The following is a 23,068-nucleotide window of genomic DNA, read 5'->3' as shown; positions in this document are numbered from 1 at the left end:
TTCAGTTTTATCGTAAATGTTTTGATGAGGATGGCACGTAAATAAGGTCATCTCTGCAAATAAAGTTTGTATTTCATGTACTTCAATACCTTTTAGATGCATTCCTTTATATACTGTTAGTAACTGAGATAGCATGAAGTTAAAGTGTCATGAAGTTAAGTGGAACACTATGTCTCACATTTGAACTTATTTTATAATTACTTTGATATTTGCAGTCATTCAACATAAGTAATGAAGATTTGCATTTTTACCACAAATAACATATAGCAGCAGTTCTTGGTTTATTTCATTAAGAATACCTCAGAATTAACATGAAACCTAACTTAGCATTATTATAAGTAAAACTAGGATCTGAAGAACGTAATACATTGCACGGCAGGATATAGTGGATGTGGGGTGTGGATTGCTTCAGTTATTTGCCATAGTTCAAGGCATTACTTGGAGGAAAAATGATATCTTGAGTGAAAACCAAATAAATCCCAAGATTCGTTGTATAAACAGAATATTTTAATAAAGTTCTTACTACTATAAGAAGAAACTTTGTGGACTTTTCTAATAGTGAGTATACATTTTTTGGTTAATCATTTTACTTAACAAATACTAAGCACGTACTATATGAGACATTAAGCTGGATACTGTAGATACCAACGTAGGTTATCTTTGCTTCTACCTTTAAGGCAGCTTAGTCATAGAGACAGACGAAATAAGTCTACCTAGTGGATACTCAATCTAACGGAATAGGTATGTACCACACAGATGGGAGAAGGACTATTAGCTTGGATTTTTAGCATCTCCAATTCCATTTTTGTGGAGTCTTTTTCTCTGGGAAACTGAGAGATTCATCAGTTCATTGATTGTACTTTTAAATTTGTAGTCTCGGTATTCCTGTTTCTCTGTCTTGGTTTAATTTTTCAATAACATTTTTCTGTCTTATTTATGGCAACATTCTTAGTAACTGTAATATTGCCTGATACAAATAAGGGCACAATGGGTTACTGAAACAATACATTCTACTTGGATAATTTGAATACTATTCGTAAGAGCAATGATGCTTAATTTGGGTTTTCACGAAAAAGTTGCTCTTGGATCTAAACCAGATAAAATCTTTTGTTTCAAAGGGAGAAAACGTGGATAAACAATACCTTTATTTGTCATTATTTATACTTAAAGCACTTAAAAATGATATGCTATACATGTATATACACATAATGAAGTGATTAGTATATCAAGCAAATTAACAGACCTGACACCTTGCAGAATGACCTTCTTGTATGTATACAACTACTGCCTTAGCAAATATCCAGTACCTAATAAGATGTTACAGTTGACAAAGTCCTTCATGATGCATATTAGATCTCCAGAATTAATTCTCCATAAGCTTTCTACTCTGTGACCAAAGTCTTCCCGTTTCCAATCCTCCTTCCTTATTCTGTGATAAGTGATGGTCTATGTTTTGGTTCTAACTATTATATAATTAGATTCTAGGTGTGAAATCATTCAATATTTTTCTTTCTGCATCTAGCTTAGTGTAAGACCCTCCAGTTTCATCCGCACTGTTGAGAATAGCAAGATGTGCTTATTTACTTTAAAGCTGAGTAACATTCCATTGTGTATGTATATAGTAATTTTTTATCCATTCATCCATCTTCCCACACCGTTGAGGTTGTTTCCATCTCTTTCCTATCATGAATAATGCTAGAATGACCATAGGTGGGGCGGGTGTGCAGGTACCTCTACAAGGTACTGACTTTATTTCCTTTGAGTTTAATTCCAGAAGAGGGGTTATTGGGTCGTACAGTAGTTCAATTTTTAATTTTCTAGGAACCACCCTACTCCCATTTACATAATGGCCATACCAATTCACATTCCCACCATCTGCACACATGGTTTCCTTTGCCACATACCATTGCACCACTGGTTATTGCATGTCTTTTTGATGGCTGCCATTGTAATAGGTGTGAAGTGTTATTTCATTGTGCTTGTGATTTAATTTCCCCCAAAAATGTTATATTGCACACCATTTCATATACTTGTTGGACATTTTTATGACTTCTTTGAACAAAGTGTTTGTTAAAGCTGTTCACATTTTTTAAAAACTGTTATTTTTAAAAACTGTTCTTTATGTGGTTGAGTGATCTTGAGTTCCTTCAACATTTTTGACATTAACCCCAACATTTTCTCTTTATTTTTTTCATGATGTTGATTGCTTTGCTGTGCTAAGATTAATTTGATGTAGTACCATGTATATTTTTCATTTGGTTGCCTAAATTTTGGGTTGACTTTCCGGCAGTTACTGGCAGAGCCAATGTCAAGGAGATGGCCACTGTGTTTGCTTCTCAGAGTTTTATGGTGTCAAGACTTGCTCCTAGACTTTTAATCCATTTTTCGCTAATTTTTTTGCGTGGTGCAAAATGTTTCCAACTTGTATCCTTCACACATGTGTAAGTCATCTTCCTGGCGCTGTTTACAGAAGAGATTACCCTATGTATTCTTTGTACCCTTGATGAAAATTAGTTTATCATATATACATGAGTTTATTTTTGGCTTAAGTCAGCTGACATTTCCAGATCTACTATATAGTCTCCATTTTGAAGACAAGTAGAAGAATAAAGGATCTGTTGTTTGGAAAGAATCTTAAATTTTCAAGGAAAGAGTAAACTCCCATTGGCAAGAAATAGAAAATGTTAAAAGGCTTTGTAATTCACTACTTGTTGAATGGAATAAATACTAGTGCTATAGGAATTATCAGGAGAAAGAAACAAGATAACTCAAAGTAATTGGGAATGATTTCAAGAAATTTTGAAGTAAATGTTAATAATAAATGCTTTTTATGAAAACTGTACTCTAAGTAAAAATTTACTTTTTTTTTTCTTCCTTTGGCTTGGTATTGAGGTTTTCTTTTCTACTGGAGGCAATAATAACGCACTATATAAGATTTTTAGGAGACAGTAAAAACTGGTTGACGTAAGTCCTGTGTTAAATAACCTTCTAGGATATGCTAGGTATTGAACTGAATGCTTATTGTCTTATTGCTTATTTTCAGATTACTATTAATGTGATGTGCTCATATAAAATTTTAAAAAGTATCTTATGCAGAAAATATAAAGCATGATGAAATATAAAGATGAAAATTCAAACCATTTAAAATGCCATTTTTGTTATAAAAAGCTCTTCAAATGTAGAATTTTATCTTTGAAAGATTGCTTAAATGTGTTCCTTTTTTAACAGTGAGAAAATATGTGGGAATTCACTTTGTCACAATGTCTTTGTATTCCTTATGTAAATTAGCATTCTTTTCAGAAATTTATTGTTGTATAGTTTTTTAAGGAAGCAATAAAAATTTCTAGCTGTTTTATCATATGTAAGTCTCCAAAAATATTTTTTTTCCATCAGTTTTCCTCATTAATGAATTGGATATAGCAGTACCTGACTAATCTCCAAGAGGCTAACGTATAAATGAGCTAACATATGTGCAACTGCTCTGTAAAGCTACAAAACATTATTCTAATATAAGACATGACTATTTCAAGGCACACCAACTTCTGCTTCAGACAGTAGTAAAGATACGTACTTTTCTGAGATTTTTTGCTTTGTTTATTTTTAAGTAAGACAGAATTAATATACAGTGAAATCACCCTTACATGCTTTGTATAATTTAATGATATTCATAATATTCACAGTGTTTGCAATCACCAACTCTAATTCCATGTTTTCATCACTCTCAAAATAATTCCAGTACCTCAAACAAGTCACTCCAGCTTTCTTTTCCCAACATTGATAATAACTTTTATATATAATTTTAAAAGAAATGTTGAACTGAGATTAATATATGAAATCACTAATAATCATCTATTTTAAGTCATTGAACAAAACATTATAATCCAGAAATACATAATAGTGAATTTTATAACTATGGATTCTTGACAAATACAAGTGAAAACATTTCACATTGACCATATTCTTGACAAGCAACATAGTGATGCATGGTATAAAATGTGATTGTGTTTGTATTTGCAAAGCCCAGCTCTTTTCACGTGGACAATTGTGCGTACTTTTTTATGAACCATGCTGTTTTGTTGTAGCAAACCTTAAGTCACACAAATAATCACACACATTTAAAGATCAGAGTTGGAGCATAAAGACAGAGTTTGGTTCTATCAAGCAACAATGGTGGAAAATACTGCTTTAAGAAGCAGCAGTGATATTTGGATGATATTAGAACTCTAAGTAATGCAGCATTTGAGATATTTTAATTACCTTTTTGAAATCTTTCATTCATTTTAAAACTGTCTGTTATAACATAGCTGTGTTTCTCCTATACTCTTTTATAGTTGTTTTCTGATTTTATGCCATGTTTTTGCCACCCTTACATTTATATTATTATCACATTTTATTTATGTACTTAATTTTTGTATCAGGAAAGGGACTCATGACCTTGTACTCACCAGGTAGACACTTACACCTCTGAGCTAATCCACTGGCCCACTATCAACCTTTAATGTAGAGATTTCCCTTAAACTCAGCAAATGTACTTTTAAGCATTTACTTTAACAAATTTCATCATTTTGATTGAAATTTAACATGAATTTAATGTCTATTAAAATGGTGCCTTATACAAATGTAATACTTCAGTTTAGAAAACAGTCTATTAGACAAGAAGAATATTTAAGTCAAACCTTCATGGAAGGTGAAATTTCATTGCCTTAAAGTGACAGCGGTCTTAATTCTGCATCATTTGAAAGTGGTTGTATCCTAGTAACAATGCCAACAATAAACACATCATGTAAAAGTAAAAATGCAGTAGTGAAATGAGCCATTGAAAGGAAGAGTCAGTGACCATATAATATTTCAGTTTCTATTATATCTAGTAGCAATCTGGTTAAAAAGAAATGACAGGTTGCCCTGAAGGAAATAAAGTGGAGGTATTATTGTAGTAGTAGTTTGGAAAGAAAATTGCACTGTGTCTTGACTGGATTATTTCTCTATCCTTGCAAACTATCTTCACCTCTCTGTGGTGCTGCTTCTTGCTTTCTTTATACAAATTGAGTTCGTATCATCTAAACTCATAGAGCCCAAGGGCCCTTTGGTGACAGGGAGGAGGAGGAAAAGGGGAATTAGAAAAAGAAAATGTGACAGGCAGTTTTGAAAAGAAAAGCAATTTTCCCTTTGGGTCTGTTCCTAAATAGGAGTTCTTCAATGCAATATTTTGCTTCTGCAGAGCAGTCAGTCAGAATCAAGAGCATGCTTCTGCTGTTTTGCGGGGCTTGGCACTGACAGGTTTTATTTAGGAGGGGTGGGAATACAGGGGGATCGGATGTGGGGAAGTTAGTAGTTTGGCTATATCAGCCCTGGAGGCAGAGTTAGCACTTGCGATGGGACACAAGTATTTGTAGTCATCAAATAACTTTGCAGTCAGCTTCAATAGCATCACTCTTTTTTTTTTCCTACATTCTTTTTTTTTTTTTTTTTCATGTTGGCAGCCAAGCTCTTAGTAGAACCATCTGTCTTTCTATTAGTATTTTTGAGTCCTGTTTTGAAGCCACTTTGCTTGGCAAAGTCACTTTCATCCTTGGAAACGATTTAAAAAAAAAAAAAAAAAAGTTCTGTGGCTTTTTGCCGAAGAAGAGTACTATGTAAAAAATCCACATGGCTGTTCATTTTTGTTCTAAAAGAATATGGCTACTTTGTCTTTGTCTTGAATCGAATGAAATTAGAGGTGATACAACTCCAGTGTGACTGTTGGGATGTGAGAAGGAGGCATTGCAATTTTCACAGCGTTTTTATGTTCCCGTATCCCTCGTGAGGCTTCCTTTAGTCTTCCTAGTGTATTAATTGACAGATAAACTGACTGCTTTATTTTTAATTTTTGAAAGACCATTGCATTAAGAAAACTGACAAATCAACTTTCTTTTATACAAAATGAAAAGTCATACACTGTTAGTGGTCACGAGTATCACATGCCGCTTCCTGGTGAAGGTGGAAAGTCAGCTTCGTTATCCTGGTGACTCTGGTTTGGGTAATTACATTCTGCCTACCTAAATCCCTCTTGTAATCTCATTTGGATATCATATTCCGCGTTTTCTCAGAAACTGCTGTGTAGTATTGCTGTGTGCTTCTAAACAGCTGCTGTGCTCCCCACCGAAGGTGGCTGAATTTCAGTCGTAGGTGAACTTATCCCTAAGGATGCTGTGTGCCTGAACACTATAATACTCATTGGACTAAACTCTTGAGGAACATTTGAAAAAGTTTCAGATATTACAGCTTGTTTGTAATTGTGCTGATTTAAACCGTGGAGCTTTTGATCAGGATTTTGGTTTACGTAAACAAATCTCCAGCTGTCCCTTTGCACCATTGAGCTGCCCCCAAGCTCTTGTCCTCCTATGACCTGCTTCTTGAGACATGGAGCCCCTCCAGCAATGTACCTCCTGTATTGTCTCCATGCTACTGACACTTGCCAGGCTTTTCTTCCTGTTCAAAGCCCAAAGCCCACTGGTAATCAAAAGCTTTGATTTCCACATAACCCATCCTCACTGAAATCCCCCAAACTTTTCTTTTCTAACTTGAATTCTGGAATTTACCTTTTCTGATTCCACCAGAATGACTAGGAACCTTTGGGAAGTGTCAGAGAAACAGAAATTAGAACAGCCTTAAACTTCATGTTGCCGCACCTGAGATCTTGGTATTTTCTGACTAACTGTCTACGGTTTATTTTCCCTTTCATCTTATCAGTGGACACCCAAAACTTCCTCCCTTTTGCCCAACTGCTTTTTTCCACCCCAATCTCACTTTGGGATGTGTGCTTGGCTATTTCTGTGCCTTCTCTAGTTTCCTTCACATTCTCATCTCCTTACCTATAAAACATGCCTCTGTACCCATTAGCAGGTTCACGATGAGTGGAATAACATAAACTAGATACTATTTTTCATTCTATATTTTTCTTCACCTATGATTGTAATTTTTTCCTATTTCTTCACTTTTTTCTCACTCTACCTATGCTACGTACTGACCGAGCTTCTATTAGCTTCCTGTCTACTTTCTATGCTGGACCTGTCAGCTCTCTTCTCTGAATCCTACCTTCCCTGATTCCTTGTGGATCTCTGGCACTTACATGGAAACTCTTGACTTTCTTAACCTGATACCCTGACTCATCAAATAGGCAGACTTCTGTTTTCTAGTTCTGTCTTAACTTTTTTGCTTTTGCAGACTGCTAGGAGTGTCGTCCTCATGGGATTCATGTGACGTTTTTCTTGCCTCTTTGCTCACCTCTCCCCCTGTTTAAAATTCTGTTCATGTATCCCCTCCGTTTGGCTCAGTGGTTTATCCATTCGCTCCCTGTACTTATTGCAACCACCTACATAAGGTCCTCCTTTACCTCTGACCATTAGAGATCTCTCTCCAGTGCTTCCACAATGCACTATGCAAGTCTTCACTGTTGAATTAATGGCAGCGTGCTGTTGAAATCATATACCTATTTATCCCACCAGGACTCAGAGCTCTTAGAGAGCAGCAATGACTATGCTTTCATTTTTAATCCCTAGCTACCCAAAGCGCATGCTCTGCCTAGTGAACATCAATTAAATGAATACATTGATAAATACAGCCATGTAACTGGAACCCAGATTAATATTAACATTAATTATAAGTAATATTAATATTAATTATTATAGATTAATAATCTTAAGTCTATACATAATGCATTAATTTCAGGAAGCAAAAGAATACCTTCATGATAGGATGTTTACATTAAGAAATATTGAACTGAATAATTAATAAATATTTACTGTTTCTTAAGTATGATGATGTAGTTTGTGTTACATTCATAACATTTTAGAGACTAAGAATATGTAGTATCATGCCATAGAAGTAGAAAAAGCCTTCAGGACCATGGCAAGAGCTAGGTCCTGAGCTCAATTCCTGGTACCAAAATAAATAAGTAAAAAGTATTAAGGCATAATATTTCATTTTAAAGTTTAAAAATATAGAAAATGGCCTAGTCAATTTGTTATGATTTGTTCTAATTCGTGAATAACATGCCCCATTAAAGACCAAAATTTTGTGACAAAAGTGTTTTTCAAACTTAATTAAAATGTCACACATTTAAAACATTAATTAGAAGTGTAGCAGAAATTTTGTGCATTAAATAAAAGAAAGCATTTACTATTGATGACAATTTAGAGATACTCAAAACTTACCAAAAAAGTTGTAGAGTGAGTTCCTGACCCTGTAACTAGTTGGTTTTATAATTTTCCCACTAAAGCTTTATTTTGATCTAATGTGTCCTTTTCTCCCAATGATAGTGAGTTTTAGTGCCAGTAAGCTAAATATTATTTGTGATATAGTAATAATTGTCATTGCTTATTGCTTATACCAGTTATAGTCATATTGCCTTGAATACTAAATTAGCTATTACTGAATATTTGTTCCTAGTGTAAATAGAGTTAGGTTCAAATGAGTGTCTTATCTAACTGTAGTTTCTTCAACTCCTAACTATGTAACCTTGTTTTAATGTATATTTCTGCTTAAAGATACCTTGCTCAAAATTTATTATGAATTTGGTAATATGGAGCTCACACATTATAGTGCTATAACTCCTTCTGAATGGAGTTTATCTAATATATCTGTTTTTTGCATGTCACAAATGTCTGGTGTGTAGGAACAATAGGTGTTAGATATAGAAGCATTTCAAGCACAAAACACACTCAACAAATCTTTTTACTACTCCTGTGCAGGGCTGTGAATAGTTACAAAAATACCACAAGTCTCGATATTTGAGTATGAGTAAGTTATATCAAATAGGCAAATTTTCAAGTGAAAAATCCGTAAACACTGAGGATCTACTGTATTCAAAGATGTTTGTAGTTGTATAGAAGAGTTAACCACAGATTTTGGGTCATATTTGTTTTATTATTTATTTTATTCTAATATTTCTAGTATAGTACTTTATAATGTGTCCTGTGATATTGCAAAGAAACCTCATTTTTGGAAGCATGAGATCAGGTTAATTTTCTGTTTTAGTTCTTTTTTTTTTAGTAGTTCCTCTTTTAATTCTTCAAGAGGAATTTCACACTGTGTGGAGGAGGGAGCGCTAGATTATAAATCAGGAGATATACATTAACTGTGCTTTTACCTAAATATGGGGCCTTGAGCAGTTTATTTGGCCATGCTGCATCTTATTTCCTTATCATCGCAATGCCTATGTTGTCTCAGATCATTTGTCTTTCTTTATTTTAAACTATATTATTCTTTCCATACTGTTTTTTGAAAAATTTAGACACTAAAACAAATTATAGTACTGAACATATCAAAAATTTAATCCATAATAGCATGAGTGTAGAATGTACAGATTTAATACAAGACCCAGAATTCATTGCAGTTTATACTTTTTTGGTATTTTAAGGAGTAAAGTATTAAAGTAACTGAAAAAACTGCCATTCACAGGATTCTAATGTACACAGTAGATAAATAATAAAACTAAGAAACAAATTCCCTATACAATAGCAATAATACTAAAAGAGAAAATCTCAGAAATCCTGTTACTAAGAAAACTGCAAGAGTTAATGTGAAACTGTGCTGCTTAATCTTACTAGTCTACCTGACTGGCTGGAGGGAAGTGGGTCACAGTGGCATGACTGTATCTTCATTGTTTCTTGGGTGCCAGGGAGTGAGCAGCGTCAGCCCTCCACATTCTTCCACCATGAGATTATTTTCTTCAATCCAGCCTACCATACACTGAAACCTCTGAAACTGTAAACTAAAATAAATCTCTTTTCCTTTAATTTGTGTGCGGCAGGTCATTTGTCATAGCAACAGGAAACTTTACCAATACAGAACGAGATAAAAACTAGAAAAAACTGGAAGATATAACCCGCTTGGCCATCAAGACACCAGGCTAATGTTTTTAAATATCCATTCCATACTCTATAATTAACATGAAAAATAAATTTAAACATCCAGATAATATGTTAAAAAGAAAATGATAATGATAGTATTCTCACCTTTACACATTATTCAAAATTAGTACAAAGATATGGTGATTAAAAACCTCTTCATACTAGAACAGAATGGTGTATCTGTAAATTACAGGTGTGTAATAAATTTGTTTCTTTTTATGTTTCTTTGTGAATACATTGTTCTCAAAATCATAGATACATCATACTATATAAACATTTAGCCGTGATTTGGTGGTAAGAACATAAAGTACCTAGTTCTATATCTGCTGCACTATTCTGGTGAAAGTAAATTGCTTTCTGGTAATTAGATAACATAGTTGTCCACAGGCTTTGTTTTGACTTTGAAGTTGGTGCATGAAGATGTAACTAAGATGACGGAACTGTGTAATTCATCCAGGCAATCACCTCCCACGTCTCCCTACACCTGTGTAATGGGAATTGATTTAGGACCTTCACACAGATCTACGTCTCCAATAATTATTTCTTAATTATTTTTAATTTTGAGACAGAATTTTGTTAAGTTGCCAAGATTGGGCACAAACTTGCATTCTTCCTGTCTCAACCTCTCACTAAGTTGACATTATATCACATCTGCCTTTAGCTTCTTTATGATTTGTTGCCACATAGGAGCTCTAAACATATAATAAGAAATAAGTTACAATTTTTTTGCTAGATAGGGTCCTAGGCGAGACTCAATGCTGTGCAAGTAATTATTATTCAAAGCAATAGATATTAAAAGAAGTGTTAGTTCTTTTGGCCTAAAAACAGAAGCATATAAGTGTCCCAGTGACAAAGACGTTTGTGTGTGTCATTGGAGCTTGAATAAAGATTTTCCAGGAAGAAAAGTAAAAGAGAATTCATCAGTTAAAATAGAAGGAAATACTGTTGAACATATGAAAGAATGGAAGAGCAGTGCTTCATGGTTCATCAGGAGCACAGGATATGTGAAGGAGGCAGCCAGAACATCTGGAAAGATGCACTGGAAAGAAAAGCCATTGGACATTTTTAAACAAGAGTCACATAGGAAACACAGATCTAAGGCTGTATTTAGGAAGACTCTTATGAAGAATATAACTTAACACCTCTAACTCTCTTGTGTGAACCAGAACCTAAAACAGTCATGGAGAAGCTTCCTTTCTCCTACTTGTATACCTAAAGGTGCTTTGTGAGGGACAAAGGTTATTGACATTAACTGAAAACAGTTTTTAAAAAATCTATTTCTCAAATCAGGAAGCACACTGAAATTATCAGGGGAGCTTTTAAAAAGACGGATAGCTAGACCTCACACCTAGAGATCCACATTTTCATTGGTTTGGGGAATCTGGCATAGGGATTTCTCAAGGGTTGCTCCATGGTTCCGGTGTAGAGTTTGAGAATTGCCCTGAAACAGGAACATCTTGTCCCTGCAATTCACAGCATTATTTTTCTTAAATTTTAAGGTCTCTGTAATGCGGTTGCCTGTGGTAAGCCCTGTGGAGGTTATGTTTTCTTCTTTATTCCAAAATGCTCTTATTAAATGTATCAACTTCAGTAGCACTACATAAAATAGGCAGCTGTAACAACTCTTAACCAATGTAAACCAGTTTGCTGTTCTTTCCTTTATGGTTACTCTGGTCTGCATCCTCCCATCCATTGAACTAGCTTGCATGTGATTTTATCTTACGATGTTTAGCTAGTGTTTTAGGCCACTTGTTACATATTTGCTCCATGTGCATTTACTGATCTTCAAGACTTTAATCAATTGGTTTCTCCATAAGGTTTCTTTCTTTCTTTTTTTTTTTTTTTTTCAATTTTGCTCCCAAAAATGTTGGGTTTAGTGGTACATGAACCAGCTCTAACCTTAAGATAGTGTCTTTTTGTTACCCTGGTTGTCATTTTTTTGTAGTTTCACTCTGATGAAAAGGGTTTAAAACTCTTCTGTCAAAAGAAGTTCTTCCCAGTTTGAAATCACTGGTGAACATGGGTCTCTCACTCCTGTCGTCTCTGTCTCTCCTTCCCTCCTTGCTTATTCTCCTTTCTCACATAGTCTCCATACTTCTACAAACACTCTCACCAATTAAGATCCAGAAACAACTCAGACATTTACTGTAAAAAAAGAAAAAAGAAAAACTGAATGTAGACTTTTAGCATGACAGCTGACGAGTACTATTAGAATCATAAGAACACTCAGAATGTATAATGCCAGTAAGAAAACCAGTCTGAAAACTAAACAGAGGCATGGCTAGGATACCTGTCTGGATGAATTTGTAATTATCTTTGTATGTTTGGTTTATTTATTTTTCACCAAGATTCTGCAATAATCAAAACTTCCTGGGTGTGGAATCTTTGTGTTCTCGTTCACTGATACCTTGGTCAGTTTCTTACACAAAATACTCATTAAACATTTTCCAAACAACTTAATCAATACTTGGCGGTGTTAGGGAAGGAGAATAAAGTGTCAGATATGTGATTTTTTTTTTTTTTTGTCTTTTTCCTTTTTATCGGTACTGGAGATCAAACTCACAACTGCCTGCTTGCAAGGCAGGTGCTTATGCCGCTGAGCTAAATCCCCAGCCCCCAGATATGTGATTTTTAATATGACTCAAAAATTTCATCCATAGTGACAGATACTAACCAATACTTATGTTCACCAGGGAGATCTAATTGAAAATCAGTTTGAAAAAAGCATAGATATTTTAGTTAATGATAACTTCTGTGTTAGCCCATTGTATGACATAGCTGCAGAAATAAGTACATTAGGTTATGTATCTGACATTCTTCTGTAGTTCAAAGAAGACAGTGATTTCCATTCTGCTGGTGTATTTTTAATATATGTGAGCTCAGTACCTTCACAATGATATCAGCAAATTAGAGCATATTTCAGTGATGGCAACCCAGACAGAAGTCATGTATATCAAGTTTCAAAAAGAAGTGTATGACAAGCATCTTTAGTAGGGTTCAAGGCAGTGGGTTTAGACCAATGTGTAATTCTACGACCATGGGAATATCTGCTCTTTTCTTGACACTAGTTACTTCTTTCCTGAAGAAAGTGAAGAGTTTTAGTTGTTTTCTAAATTGTCTTCCAGGTCTGTTATTCAGAAATTTTAAAAATTCACGTGTGAACATGAGAATTTACCCCCAAATAATGAAGAAGGATTTATATGTAAAATGATGCATTTGGGGAAGGAAGATCATTCAAATGGGAAGGGGAACAAAGCGGGAAGAAGGGAACGACAGAAAGGGAAAATACATTTAAAAAAGAATGGAAGGGAGAGAATGGAAACAAAGGCTTTTTCAATGGGGAAGAGAAGAGTTGAAGGGAGGAAAGGAGAATGAGAAAAAAAGAATTAATATGTATTATGTGCAGGTATAAATTCCTTATGATGAAAGTGGTCATTATGTGTGGCGCACATGTGATAGATAGATAGACAGATAGACAGATAATAGAGTAACAAAAAATGATGCAGTTTTAGTTTTTATTTTATAAAAAAGTTTTAGTCTTAACAAGCGTTGCTTATTGGATTTCAGTTCATTCTATGAGGTAACAATTTTTAAATCATTAAAGTAGTAAAACACCAAAAAGCCTTGTACACATATCATCTGTGTCCCTGTGAAGGGAAAAGATCCATCAGGATGGAGGGTGAGCCCTTCAGCTGTGGAATCTTCTGGTTCTCCTGCCAAAGGAACCTTAAGGCATTGCTTCAGGCCCAGTGCTCTGGCAAGCTTGTGTGTGCCAGCGTGTTAAAGTGAAGGAATGCTTTTCTTTTCTCATAAAAGAAAGGGGGGTGGGAAGCATGGAGCCCCAAAACTTCTTCTCTTTGATTCGCTCTATCACGTTCAGCAGGTCCAAGGTCAGCTGCCGCCATTAATGATTCCCGTATTTCCTCCTGATCAACGGACGCTGGCTGCAGCGGCCCAGCAAGGATTCCTCCTTCCTCCAGGCTTCAGCTATAAGGCTGGATGTAGTAAGTACTGCTGACTTTTAATCTGGAAGTGGGAGGAGGGAATGGCTTTAGTTTGGGCAATCTTACATGATAGGCTGCACCGAGAAATGAGATGACATGTACAGCTTTTCAGCACTGTTATTTTAAAGGGGAAACACACAGAACATGCAGCAAAGGATTTATGTTGGTATTTATAAGAGCTTAGATTGTTTCTGTGCTTCTAACCCAGCATTTGCACTTTATAATTCACTTTCCTCTCTTCTATTTCCAGTGTATCCTTAAAATATGATTGTAATTGTGGGTTCGTTTTATTGTTGTATAGAAATGATGGTAATATTTTTTCAATAGCTTTTCATTGCTCAGAAACATAAACTCAAATTCCTTATGTGAATTAGTTGGCCCTGGCATTTGTCACCTCTTTATAATCACAGCCACGTTTCTCACCTGTCTTTTAGTTCTTAGATCAAGCCACCCTCTTTCTGGGCTCACATTGTCAGTATTTACTTTCTCTGGAACCCCAAACTTCTTTCAGATCACATAAGGGAGTGATTACCTGGCCTGTGCTAGGTCGCTTTCCCGTGATTCCTTTGATTCTATGTTTCTCTTTCATTTTAATTGTAGTAAACCTTATGAAGTGTTTGTTAATTCTATCTTGTTCATTACTATATTTAAATTTCTACTACAACAATCTATAATTTTTAAATGGATCAATGGACATTCTTTACAAGCAATCCATTTTAGCACAAATTTATAGGTTACACCATGATATCCCTTAATAGAATGTGTCAACTTTTGACCCCTCTGACTTTATGCCTTTTTAAAATCTTTCTGTCCTATCTGAATTGGACAGTGCTAGTTTCAAAAGCAAAGTACTTATTTTAAAAAATTTTAAATGGCCAGATTGCCAACTGTATTCAACTGTAAATGATATTCCAAAGAGGGACCAGATTTCTAAACTAAATATTTTAAAATCTCATTACTGGGCAAGAGGGAATATAGAAAAATATTTTTTTTAAGTATTTTCATTGACAGAAGTAGAACTCCATTGAAAAAATTAGTGAAATATTACCATTTTACATACTTATGTTGAATATTATTCCTCAAATGTTATTGAAGTCCCGCTCCATATATATGTTAATAAATTGCCCCATTAACATCTTGCTATGCTGTTGCACTTGAGAAACTGTCCAACATTACTGGAAATCAATTCTGAGTTTTCTGTCATGTGGTTTCTATTTGAATTTTCATATGTGGGATTTGATACATATTTATAGTCTTTAAACCTTTCTCATAATGAAGAAATGGGGTATTATTTTTAAAGCATACAAAGTCATTTTAGATGACTAGGTTGTAAAACTAGTATTCAAATAAAAGCTGGTCTACAAAAATTTGTGCTTGAATGCTACTTTGTTATATATATTTTTTATGTATTATATATATATATATTTGAGACAGGGTTTCACTATGTAGTTCTGGCTGGCCTTGAAATCACTTTGTAGCTCAGGCTGGCCTTAAACTTGCAGGAATCCTCCTGCCTCAGCCTCCTAAGTGGTGGGATTACAGCCATGTGCCACTGCTACTTTTACAAATCCTTCTCTTAACTTTGATTTCCTGTGTGTTAAAATAGTGTTCTCACACTGAATTCTTAATTTATTCATTTAATATTATATCCTAACTTTAGGATAATCATTCATCCGGACATACTACATTTTACATTTAATCTAAATTTTTAAAATTCTAACTATATAACTCTAAATTCTATTGCTACTTTGGATTTTAAGTTTTTAGTCATCAAATAGTTTTTTGCCTTTGTTTCTATTTTTTAAGGAATTACTTTTCACATGAAACACATGTTGCCAATATGTTTTTGGTAACCTTGGTTACTAAAATGCAAAAGAAAAGACACTTAAAAATGGTTAGTTGCTTAGACTGCACCTGCAATGTATACATATAGACTATTTCTCTTTTCAAAAAAAAGTTTTTTAAGCAACTGCAGAAATAAGTTCCATTAGCAGATATTGTGCTGAAGTGAAAACCACATTGAGTGAGAACAACAGCATAAATGCAGGTCTGGAAGGGTCAGGAACGTTCCCATTTGACAGAACTGGCTTACTAAATTTGTGCAGTGTTAATATAATATGGCATGGAGACATTTTCCCTTTCTAAAACTGTTAGTATATTAACCATTTGATATTCATGCCTTCCGTGCTTAAAATTATAAATGACACCATTTTTGTAACCTTGGAAATAAAATAGAATAAAGTCGTTAATGCCGTTGGCAAGCTGGGAACTGGCATCATGCCGTACTCTAGAACGAAGCAGAAGCCAGTAGCAACAGAAAGCACTGCACTTTGGCACTTTGAGTCAGTTTAAATGTGAATCTGGGCAGACGTGATAAGTAGTCCAAACAGTTCTCCTCTAATCACACTACATCTCACCATCCCTTCTCTTCCATGAAAATCCCCATTTCATTCCCTTCCATGACTGCCAGTCTGATATTTCTGGATGGCAGTTGCTTTTATTAGAGTGATAATACATGGTCTTCAGTGGAAAAGGCTGAGCATTCCATCTTGATTTATTCTCAAGTGTATGTGAAAGATATACTAAGATACACTATATCCAAACTCTAGATACTTTTCATTGGCTCATGCATACAGCATACTAATGGTAAATTTTCCTATGTGCCCTAGAGACTATGTATCTTGACAAATTAAACAAAAAATCTCTGGGACTAAAAATGAAACTTTAAGTGTTTGTAGTAAAAAATAATAAAACACAAGTGGAGGACCTAACCATTGTAGTTTCACTCAGAATGTCTAATTTTCAGAAAAAGATGCTTTAAATTGGACATAGAAATATTTTTCCTATAAGAAATATAATGTAGAAAACACCACATTGTATGACATGATAGTGCAGTGGTGATGTCCAAAAGCGTAGCTGTTGGGCCTGTCCTCCCTGCTAGAATGAGCACCATTTAACATCACAGGAATAAACTAACAGCAGCACACAGGCTACAGAGCTTGTGACGAGCTACATAGGAAGGAAGCTTCAAATAATTCTGTAGTCCACTCTAACGCAGAACAATTTTTAACCAATTTATAAATACTGAAGTGTTAATACTGGAAACACAAATTCTGTTCAGGAATTTGGCATAAATCGGATTAAGCACAAAAAACCAAGCTTCTTGGATCCATATGTAGTTACTGCTTTTGCTACTTATTTCTTAAAAATCTTAAAATGCACACTTCTGAGAAAGTAAAACATCATTATTAATGAATCAAATACTCTCTATGTATATGTACAGAATTTGAAAATAATTATGTAAAAACTCTGGTTAACTAGTCAACTGCATTCTGAGATCAGTTCATTCCAGAGGGAAAATCTGGCTGAATAATACATATTTTTAACTTGTCCATTTGTATTAAAACTATTAACTAGGTTATGATACAGAAGCCCACGTATTTTCATAACATGTAGTTAACAGCTCCAATTTTGAATTATATTTGTGGATGCCTTGCTCACTTTAGTCCAAAAACGATCTTGAAAACCCTTTAAATAAGTCTCAACAACTAATTAAGCAAGGTTCCTAAATTGTAGTAAAGCTAGAGGTGGATGTGAATTGCTAGAAATGTATTTCACATGGCTAAAGAATCCAAGGACACAATCCATTTGCATCTGTTGGAGTAGAATCCTAACCAGTTAGCCAAAGATTTCTCTCTGTGAGCTGGGAAACTTGTGTCACATTCTTATTTTTGAAATAAAACTTATGTGTTTTTGACATGTGCAAAAGAATTTTATATTGCAGGGAATATACCAGTGTCATGTTTGCTCATTTTAGATAAATTCTGCTGTATAAAGAGAAAAATAATTTTGACTGTGCTTCTTCATGTTAAACTGATATTTTAGGCTTGAAAGAAGCTTCTTACATAGGATGGTTGACAATCGTAAATTTTGTCAGTACCACTTTTCTGTCTCCCAGGATGGTCTTCCCTGCAGCTCACAACTTCCTCAGAGTCCATGCTCAGGTCGCTGACTGGTAACTCATAGCACATATTTTAGAAAAAGAAATGAGAGGTGTAAGTGCTTTTCCTCCCAGTGACCACAACCCTCTTCTCTTGTGTTTTCTGTTTGGGTGTAAAATTGCCATTCATATAATTGTTATAGTTACAGTAGATGTACAACTTTTGACAGGGAGACATTTTATGTGGTAATAAAATGTAAATTTTTGGGAAGGTCAAGATCTAATAAAATAGTCCATTTTCTATATGTAGTATAAAATAAACAGTTGTAAAAGAGCTCGTTTGATAGTTTAGCCCAAGGTGTCAAACTGAATGTATCTGATAGCTATAGACAGAGTCTCTCCCAATTGATGGGCACATGGCTGGCGCCACAGTTCCCAGCTCGTGTGCCAGTGTTCCCAGATTGTTGGAGCTAATTCTTAGAGGCACATGGGATACTGTAAAATTTAAAAGAAAATACAGAGGAATCAGTGGGCTACCATGTACAGTATCACAGTTAAGTAGTTTGAAATATCCTACATAATAAACTTGAGTGCTGGCATGTTTCTTTTGTTCTAAGATGCCATAAAAAATCACTGAGCCTCTAATAGTGCCTTACTCCAAGGAAATTTGAGAATTTTCAGTTTACTCCAGTGTATATTAGTCTTAAAATTATTGTGATTTTTTTTAACCTGGAGGTTATTGTCATTCACCTGTCATATTGCCAACCACAGAACAGCAGAATTTATTTTGCACTTATAAGACTATGTACAATATTAGATAATCAGCCACTTCATTTTGTCTATACTAATTGATTCTTCTATCTGAGTGATTTAGAGCACCCAGTTTTGTTGGGCTTTTTTGTTTTGTTTTGATGTAATAAAGCAAAATCTTAAAAATAAGTAGCTAAAACTAAGTGCTACTTCAGATGAGAGACTTGGAAGCTTTACCCCATTCTGTTATTTTGATTGTTCTTATGAAAGTTATTGCACTTAAGTTGCTGCATACGTGAAATGGGCTAAAAATTCATTTTACTTAATAAATGAAATAATAAACAGTACCTATTTTATAAGGTTACTTATGGGTGATAAATATATAAGATAACAAAGTGTCAGAAAAACACTGATCTTGATTTTTCAAGGGTTATAAAACCATGCTCAGCATTTCATTGTTCTGCATATCTTATCCAGGATCAGGTTCTGTCTGCACACCTAAATGAGGCTTCCTCTGACTGATGAAAGTAATAACTGTTTGCAAAAGAACAGTGCAGTGCTAATGGAAACACTTACTTGATTTGATACAACTTTAACCTTAGCCATTTTCATTGTAATCACCAAATTTGGAACTTTTCTGTTACCGTTTTCCACTTGTCTATTTATCAGAGCTCATTTTGGAAAAATTATATGATTTTTAGAAAATGTAGTCACTCTTTTGGCTGTGTGAAATTAGAAATATATTCATATACTCATCCTGCATTTTAACACATTGATTCATGTTTCAGAAATGAGCTAAATAAAATATCCATATAAATTTACTGATTGAAGTATTTAATTGTCTTATGAGACTAGCTTAAATAAATAGAAGTCGATGAGCCAAGCTTAATAAACTTAAAATATGCTGTATTTACTCTTCCTCAGTTTTCTGAACAGTGCTATATTTCCGCTTTCAATAAAAAAAGAAACTCTCAGTTAATTAGTTCGTCATACACCACAATAAAATTAATGTTTAGGAGTTAAACACCATAAACTTTCTCAGACAAATTTGCTGACGTGTCCCTGTTTAGTTAATGTCACATGTTTCATTACTTAATCGGGGTATCATGTGGGTTCGATTAAATATTTCTGGTGTAAGGTGCATGGGGCTGGCATATTAGGAGACTGCATGCTAATTTCTGATTTAACTGAGTCAGCTTGTCAGCTGACATGAAGGTCCTTGACAATTAGTACTCAATCACCAAGTCACAAGCTATAAACCATTGACATGGTGTGCTATTGCCAAAGTGGCAAAATTGGGACCAGGTGTTGTCAAGATCACATAGACTGGCAGATGAAAGAGGATCTAATCGTATCTTCAAATGTGTGCATTATGTTAGAATTTTTGAGACCAACTCTTTACCCTACTTCTCTTCCCTCCCCAAATCTTGTAAACCAATGACTTTGAGACTTAGCTGCAGAGCTTTGGAATTGTTTATACTTGCAATGAATTGCTTTCACTACTGAATGACTAGTCATTAAGCTCCAAATTGAATGAGTTTGATTAGCATCTTAGAAGTATGAAACGATTATAAAACAAAGAGAAGTGAACATGGTGTCAGCCATCATCCAGTTCTCCTCTGAGAAATATTTCTAGGTCAATAAAATATTTTTTTCATAAAAGATGAACTTAATAATTTTCTCAAGATTCATCACAAAGAAGAAAAATGTGACAGTCACAGTATTAAAACTTGGTACAAAAGTAACAGTCTGTACCATATTTCACTCTTTAAAAAGCATAGTCACTTAATTGATTTTAAACATCATAACTCTATGAGGTGAGAAATGTTCTCTGTCAGTGACCAGTGTTGAATCCAACACCCTCATAGACACAAACAAAAGTCAAAAGCCCCTTCTTTGATCTATTCCTAAAATTTTATTAAATCACACTTATATGTAGCATTTATATTCTCTTATTTTCTTTTTAACAATTGAAAGTAAAGGGATGTCATTTATTTTAAATCCAAAGCCGATTCAGCTTAATCATCTCTTTCCGACACTATTCTCCGCCTTGCTAATGTAGATGTGTCACAAGAAAAGAGTAGCTAATGGCACTGTGTGCAATCAGCCAAGAGACCTCAAAATGTGGTATCACCATATGCACTTGCCAGTCAAACCTAACCCTTAGACTTCCAGGGTCATGTTTGAGCTGCCATAGGAGGGTGCAGACTCATCTCAGTGGTAGACTCACACCAACTAAGCTCATCAAGCTAAAGAATAAGCTTATTTTTAAAAAAATAAATATAGCTGTTTTGATACTGGCAATAGAAATCTCAGTAAGCCCATCATTGCAGATATCTCAAATGGAAAGTGAATGTTGTGTGATTCTGTTGTGTGATTCATTGGAAAGTGTGGAAGCAGAAAAATATATAATATAGAATCTTAGCTAGTATTTTGCTTCAAACTCTAGTAGATACATAGTTTCCACAATGACAGAAAAGTCATGGTCTTGGAATATCATGTAGAATGAGATAATGCACTAATTTGGATACTAATTCAATTGCTGTAAAAGGCCAAAATAATGCTAGCTTAAACATGATAGATGTATTATATTTTTTCATGTAGTAGTTCAAATATTGCTCATGTGTGTTACCTCCAAGATAACACAACCCCAACTGGTTCTCCTGTTTGTTACACTGCCTCCCATAAATTGTGGATGGCATCTTATGCTCTTGGATAGCTTTTCCAACTACCACATTCCCATCCCCACCACTGGAAAGAGAAAAGGCAGGAAAGGCTATAGTAGCCTTTGAAAAGGTATCATGTCCCCACTAACCTATCATGGCTTTGTTTTCTAGGAGCCACATTTAAAACTTCTTGTAATCCTTTTTATATAGTCAAATTACAATACCTTTCACTTTTTTAACATATTAAAGATAGCAATTATTAATTGCACATGCCTCAACTCATACAAAGGTATAAAAAACAAATTGAAAATTGCTTACCAAAACTTGTTTACTCTTATAACCCCACATTCAAAACATAATTACTGTGAATGATTTTGTGTGTATTTTTCCAGAACTGATATACATTACACAATTACATACATAGAACTGATATACATTACAGTTACATATATATATTTATAACTGGTAGACATATAGTATATGTAGTGACATACACTATACATATATATTATGTACATTATATATTATGTACATATATATTGTGTACTTATACATGTTATGCATTCATAAAAATCGTGGACATATTTCTTTCTCCATACAACATGTCTAAGTTTTCTTGCATCATATTAGTAAGTTGCCGTCACTATATTTTAATTTTTAGACCCCACTAATGAACCTGTAAGTTTTCCTACAACATTTACACTTTTAACTGTGCTACAATGACTATTTTCATATTCATTTATTTGCTTCATGTAGCTAGTTTCATACTTAGTATATAATATTTTATTTCAGTTTGTACATTCATCTTTAAACTTTTGTAGTCAGAAAGACTGCTTCTTATTTGTAAATGTGCTCTGAGTTGTAAATGGAGGGTTTTACACTTTAAAAATTGTTCCAAGATTAGATATGAATAAGCATCAAGCAGTTTTATAGTGGGAAACTATTAATTTTCTGACTTTAATAAATTTTGTCAGAAAACAATTAGACAAAGAGATAGGAAGACCTTGATAGTCACAGTGCCAGCTCATGCCATTCTGTGTTTTTGACACGCACTTTTCTCTCTGTGCTCAGCTTTTCACTTTCAGGTAGCCACAATAATGTCTATGCGACCTACTTCACAAGGAGATTGTAAGATTAAAATTGGATAAGTGCAGACATTTCTAAAGAACATAAATCATTATGGAAGTGTAGCACAGTCTTAACTGTATAATACTATTTGAAAATTTGGAATCTATCACAGTGAAAGGGATTTTAGGAGTTGATGTATTCTAAGACACAATATTTCTGACCTTTCAAGATATTTGCATTGTTTGTTCCCATTGTAGAGTGGGGTTCTACATTTTTTCTTAGTTTCCAAGGGTTTAAATCTATCTTATTTAAAACCTCTATCCCAAAGAATTATTCCAAAAGTTTGTCCCATAGGCTTACTATTGCAGTAGTTTGAGAAGCTTCCTAGACTCCAGGCAGCAGGGGGTATATCAGAAGTCCTGATAGAAAAGTGGAGTGGCTGTAAGGAGTATCAAAAATTGAATCCTTATACTGATGATTAAAGAAAAGCTTATGGTTTAGTCTAGAGTAGCTTTCCATAGTAGTAGTCCTTCCATATTCCTACTTCTTAATGCTTAAATTATTTTGATGTGGTTTTTTTTTGCACTGTTCATTTCCCCATAATTTACACAGGAAAAATATAAACATAATATTGTAACACAGATCTGGATGTAGAAGTACTTTCTTAATTACTGATTCTCTTGGAGCAATTTCAAATGAGTTTTTGTTTCATAGTTTAAATGATGCCTTACTGGAAATTCTCAAGCATAG

The 23,068-nt window shown here is 34.3% G+C and overlaps 1 protein-coding gene across 21 annotated transcripts in view; it reads left to right on the top strand.

Annotated features, from left to right (window-relative positions):
* Positions 1–23,068, top strand: part of Sox5 (SRY-box transcription factor 5) — a 921,295-nt gene that overhangs the window by 778,593 nt on the left and 119,634 nt on the right. For 17 of the 21 annotated variants that reach the window (XM_063238388.1, XM_063238384.1, XM_063238383.1 and 14 more), the window contains one exon: positions 13,771–13,894. In XM_063238388.1, the coding sequence (XP_063094458.1) occupies positions 13,771–13,894 (124 nt within the window). The remainder of the gene's footprint in view (positions 1–13,770; positions 13,895–23,068) is intronic. The other 4 variants (XM_063238393.1, XM_063238377.1, XM_063238379.1 and 1 more) reach the window with 1 other exon arrangement.

Source organism: Cavia porcellus, unplaced genomic scaffold, assembly GCF_034190915.1.
Source record: "Cavia porcellus strain 051 isolate PalLab524CR breed Dunkin Hartley unplaced genomic scaffold, mCavPor4.1 scaffold_27, whole genome shotgun sequence".
Lineage (NCBI taxonomy): Eukaryota > Metazoa > Chordata > Mammalia > Rodentia > Caviidae > Cavia > Cavia porcellus.
The sequence above is the reverse complement of the archived record's forward strand: the minus strand, read 5'-3'. Positions and strand labels throughout refer to the sequence as shown.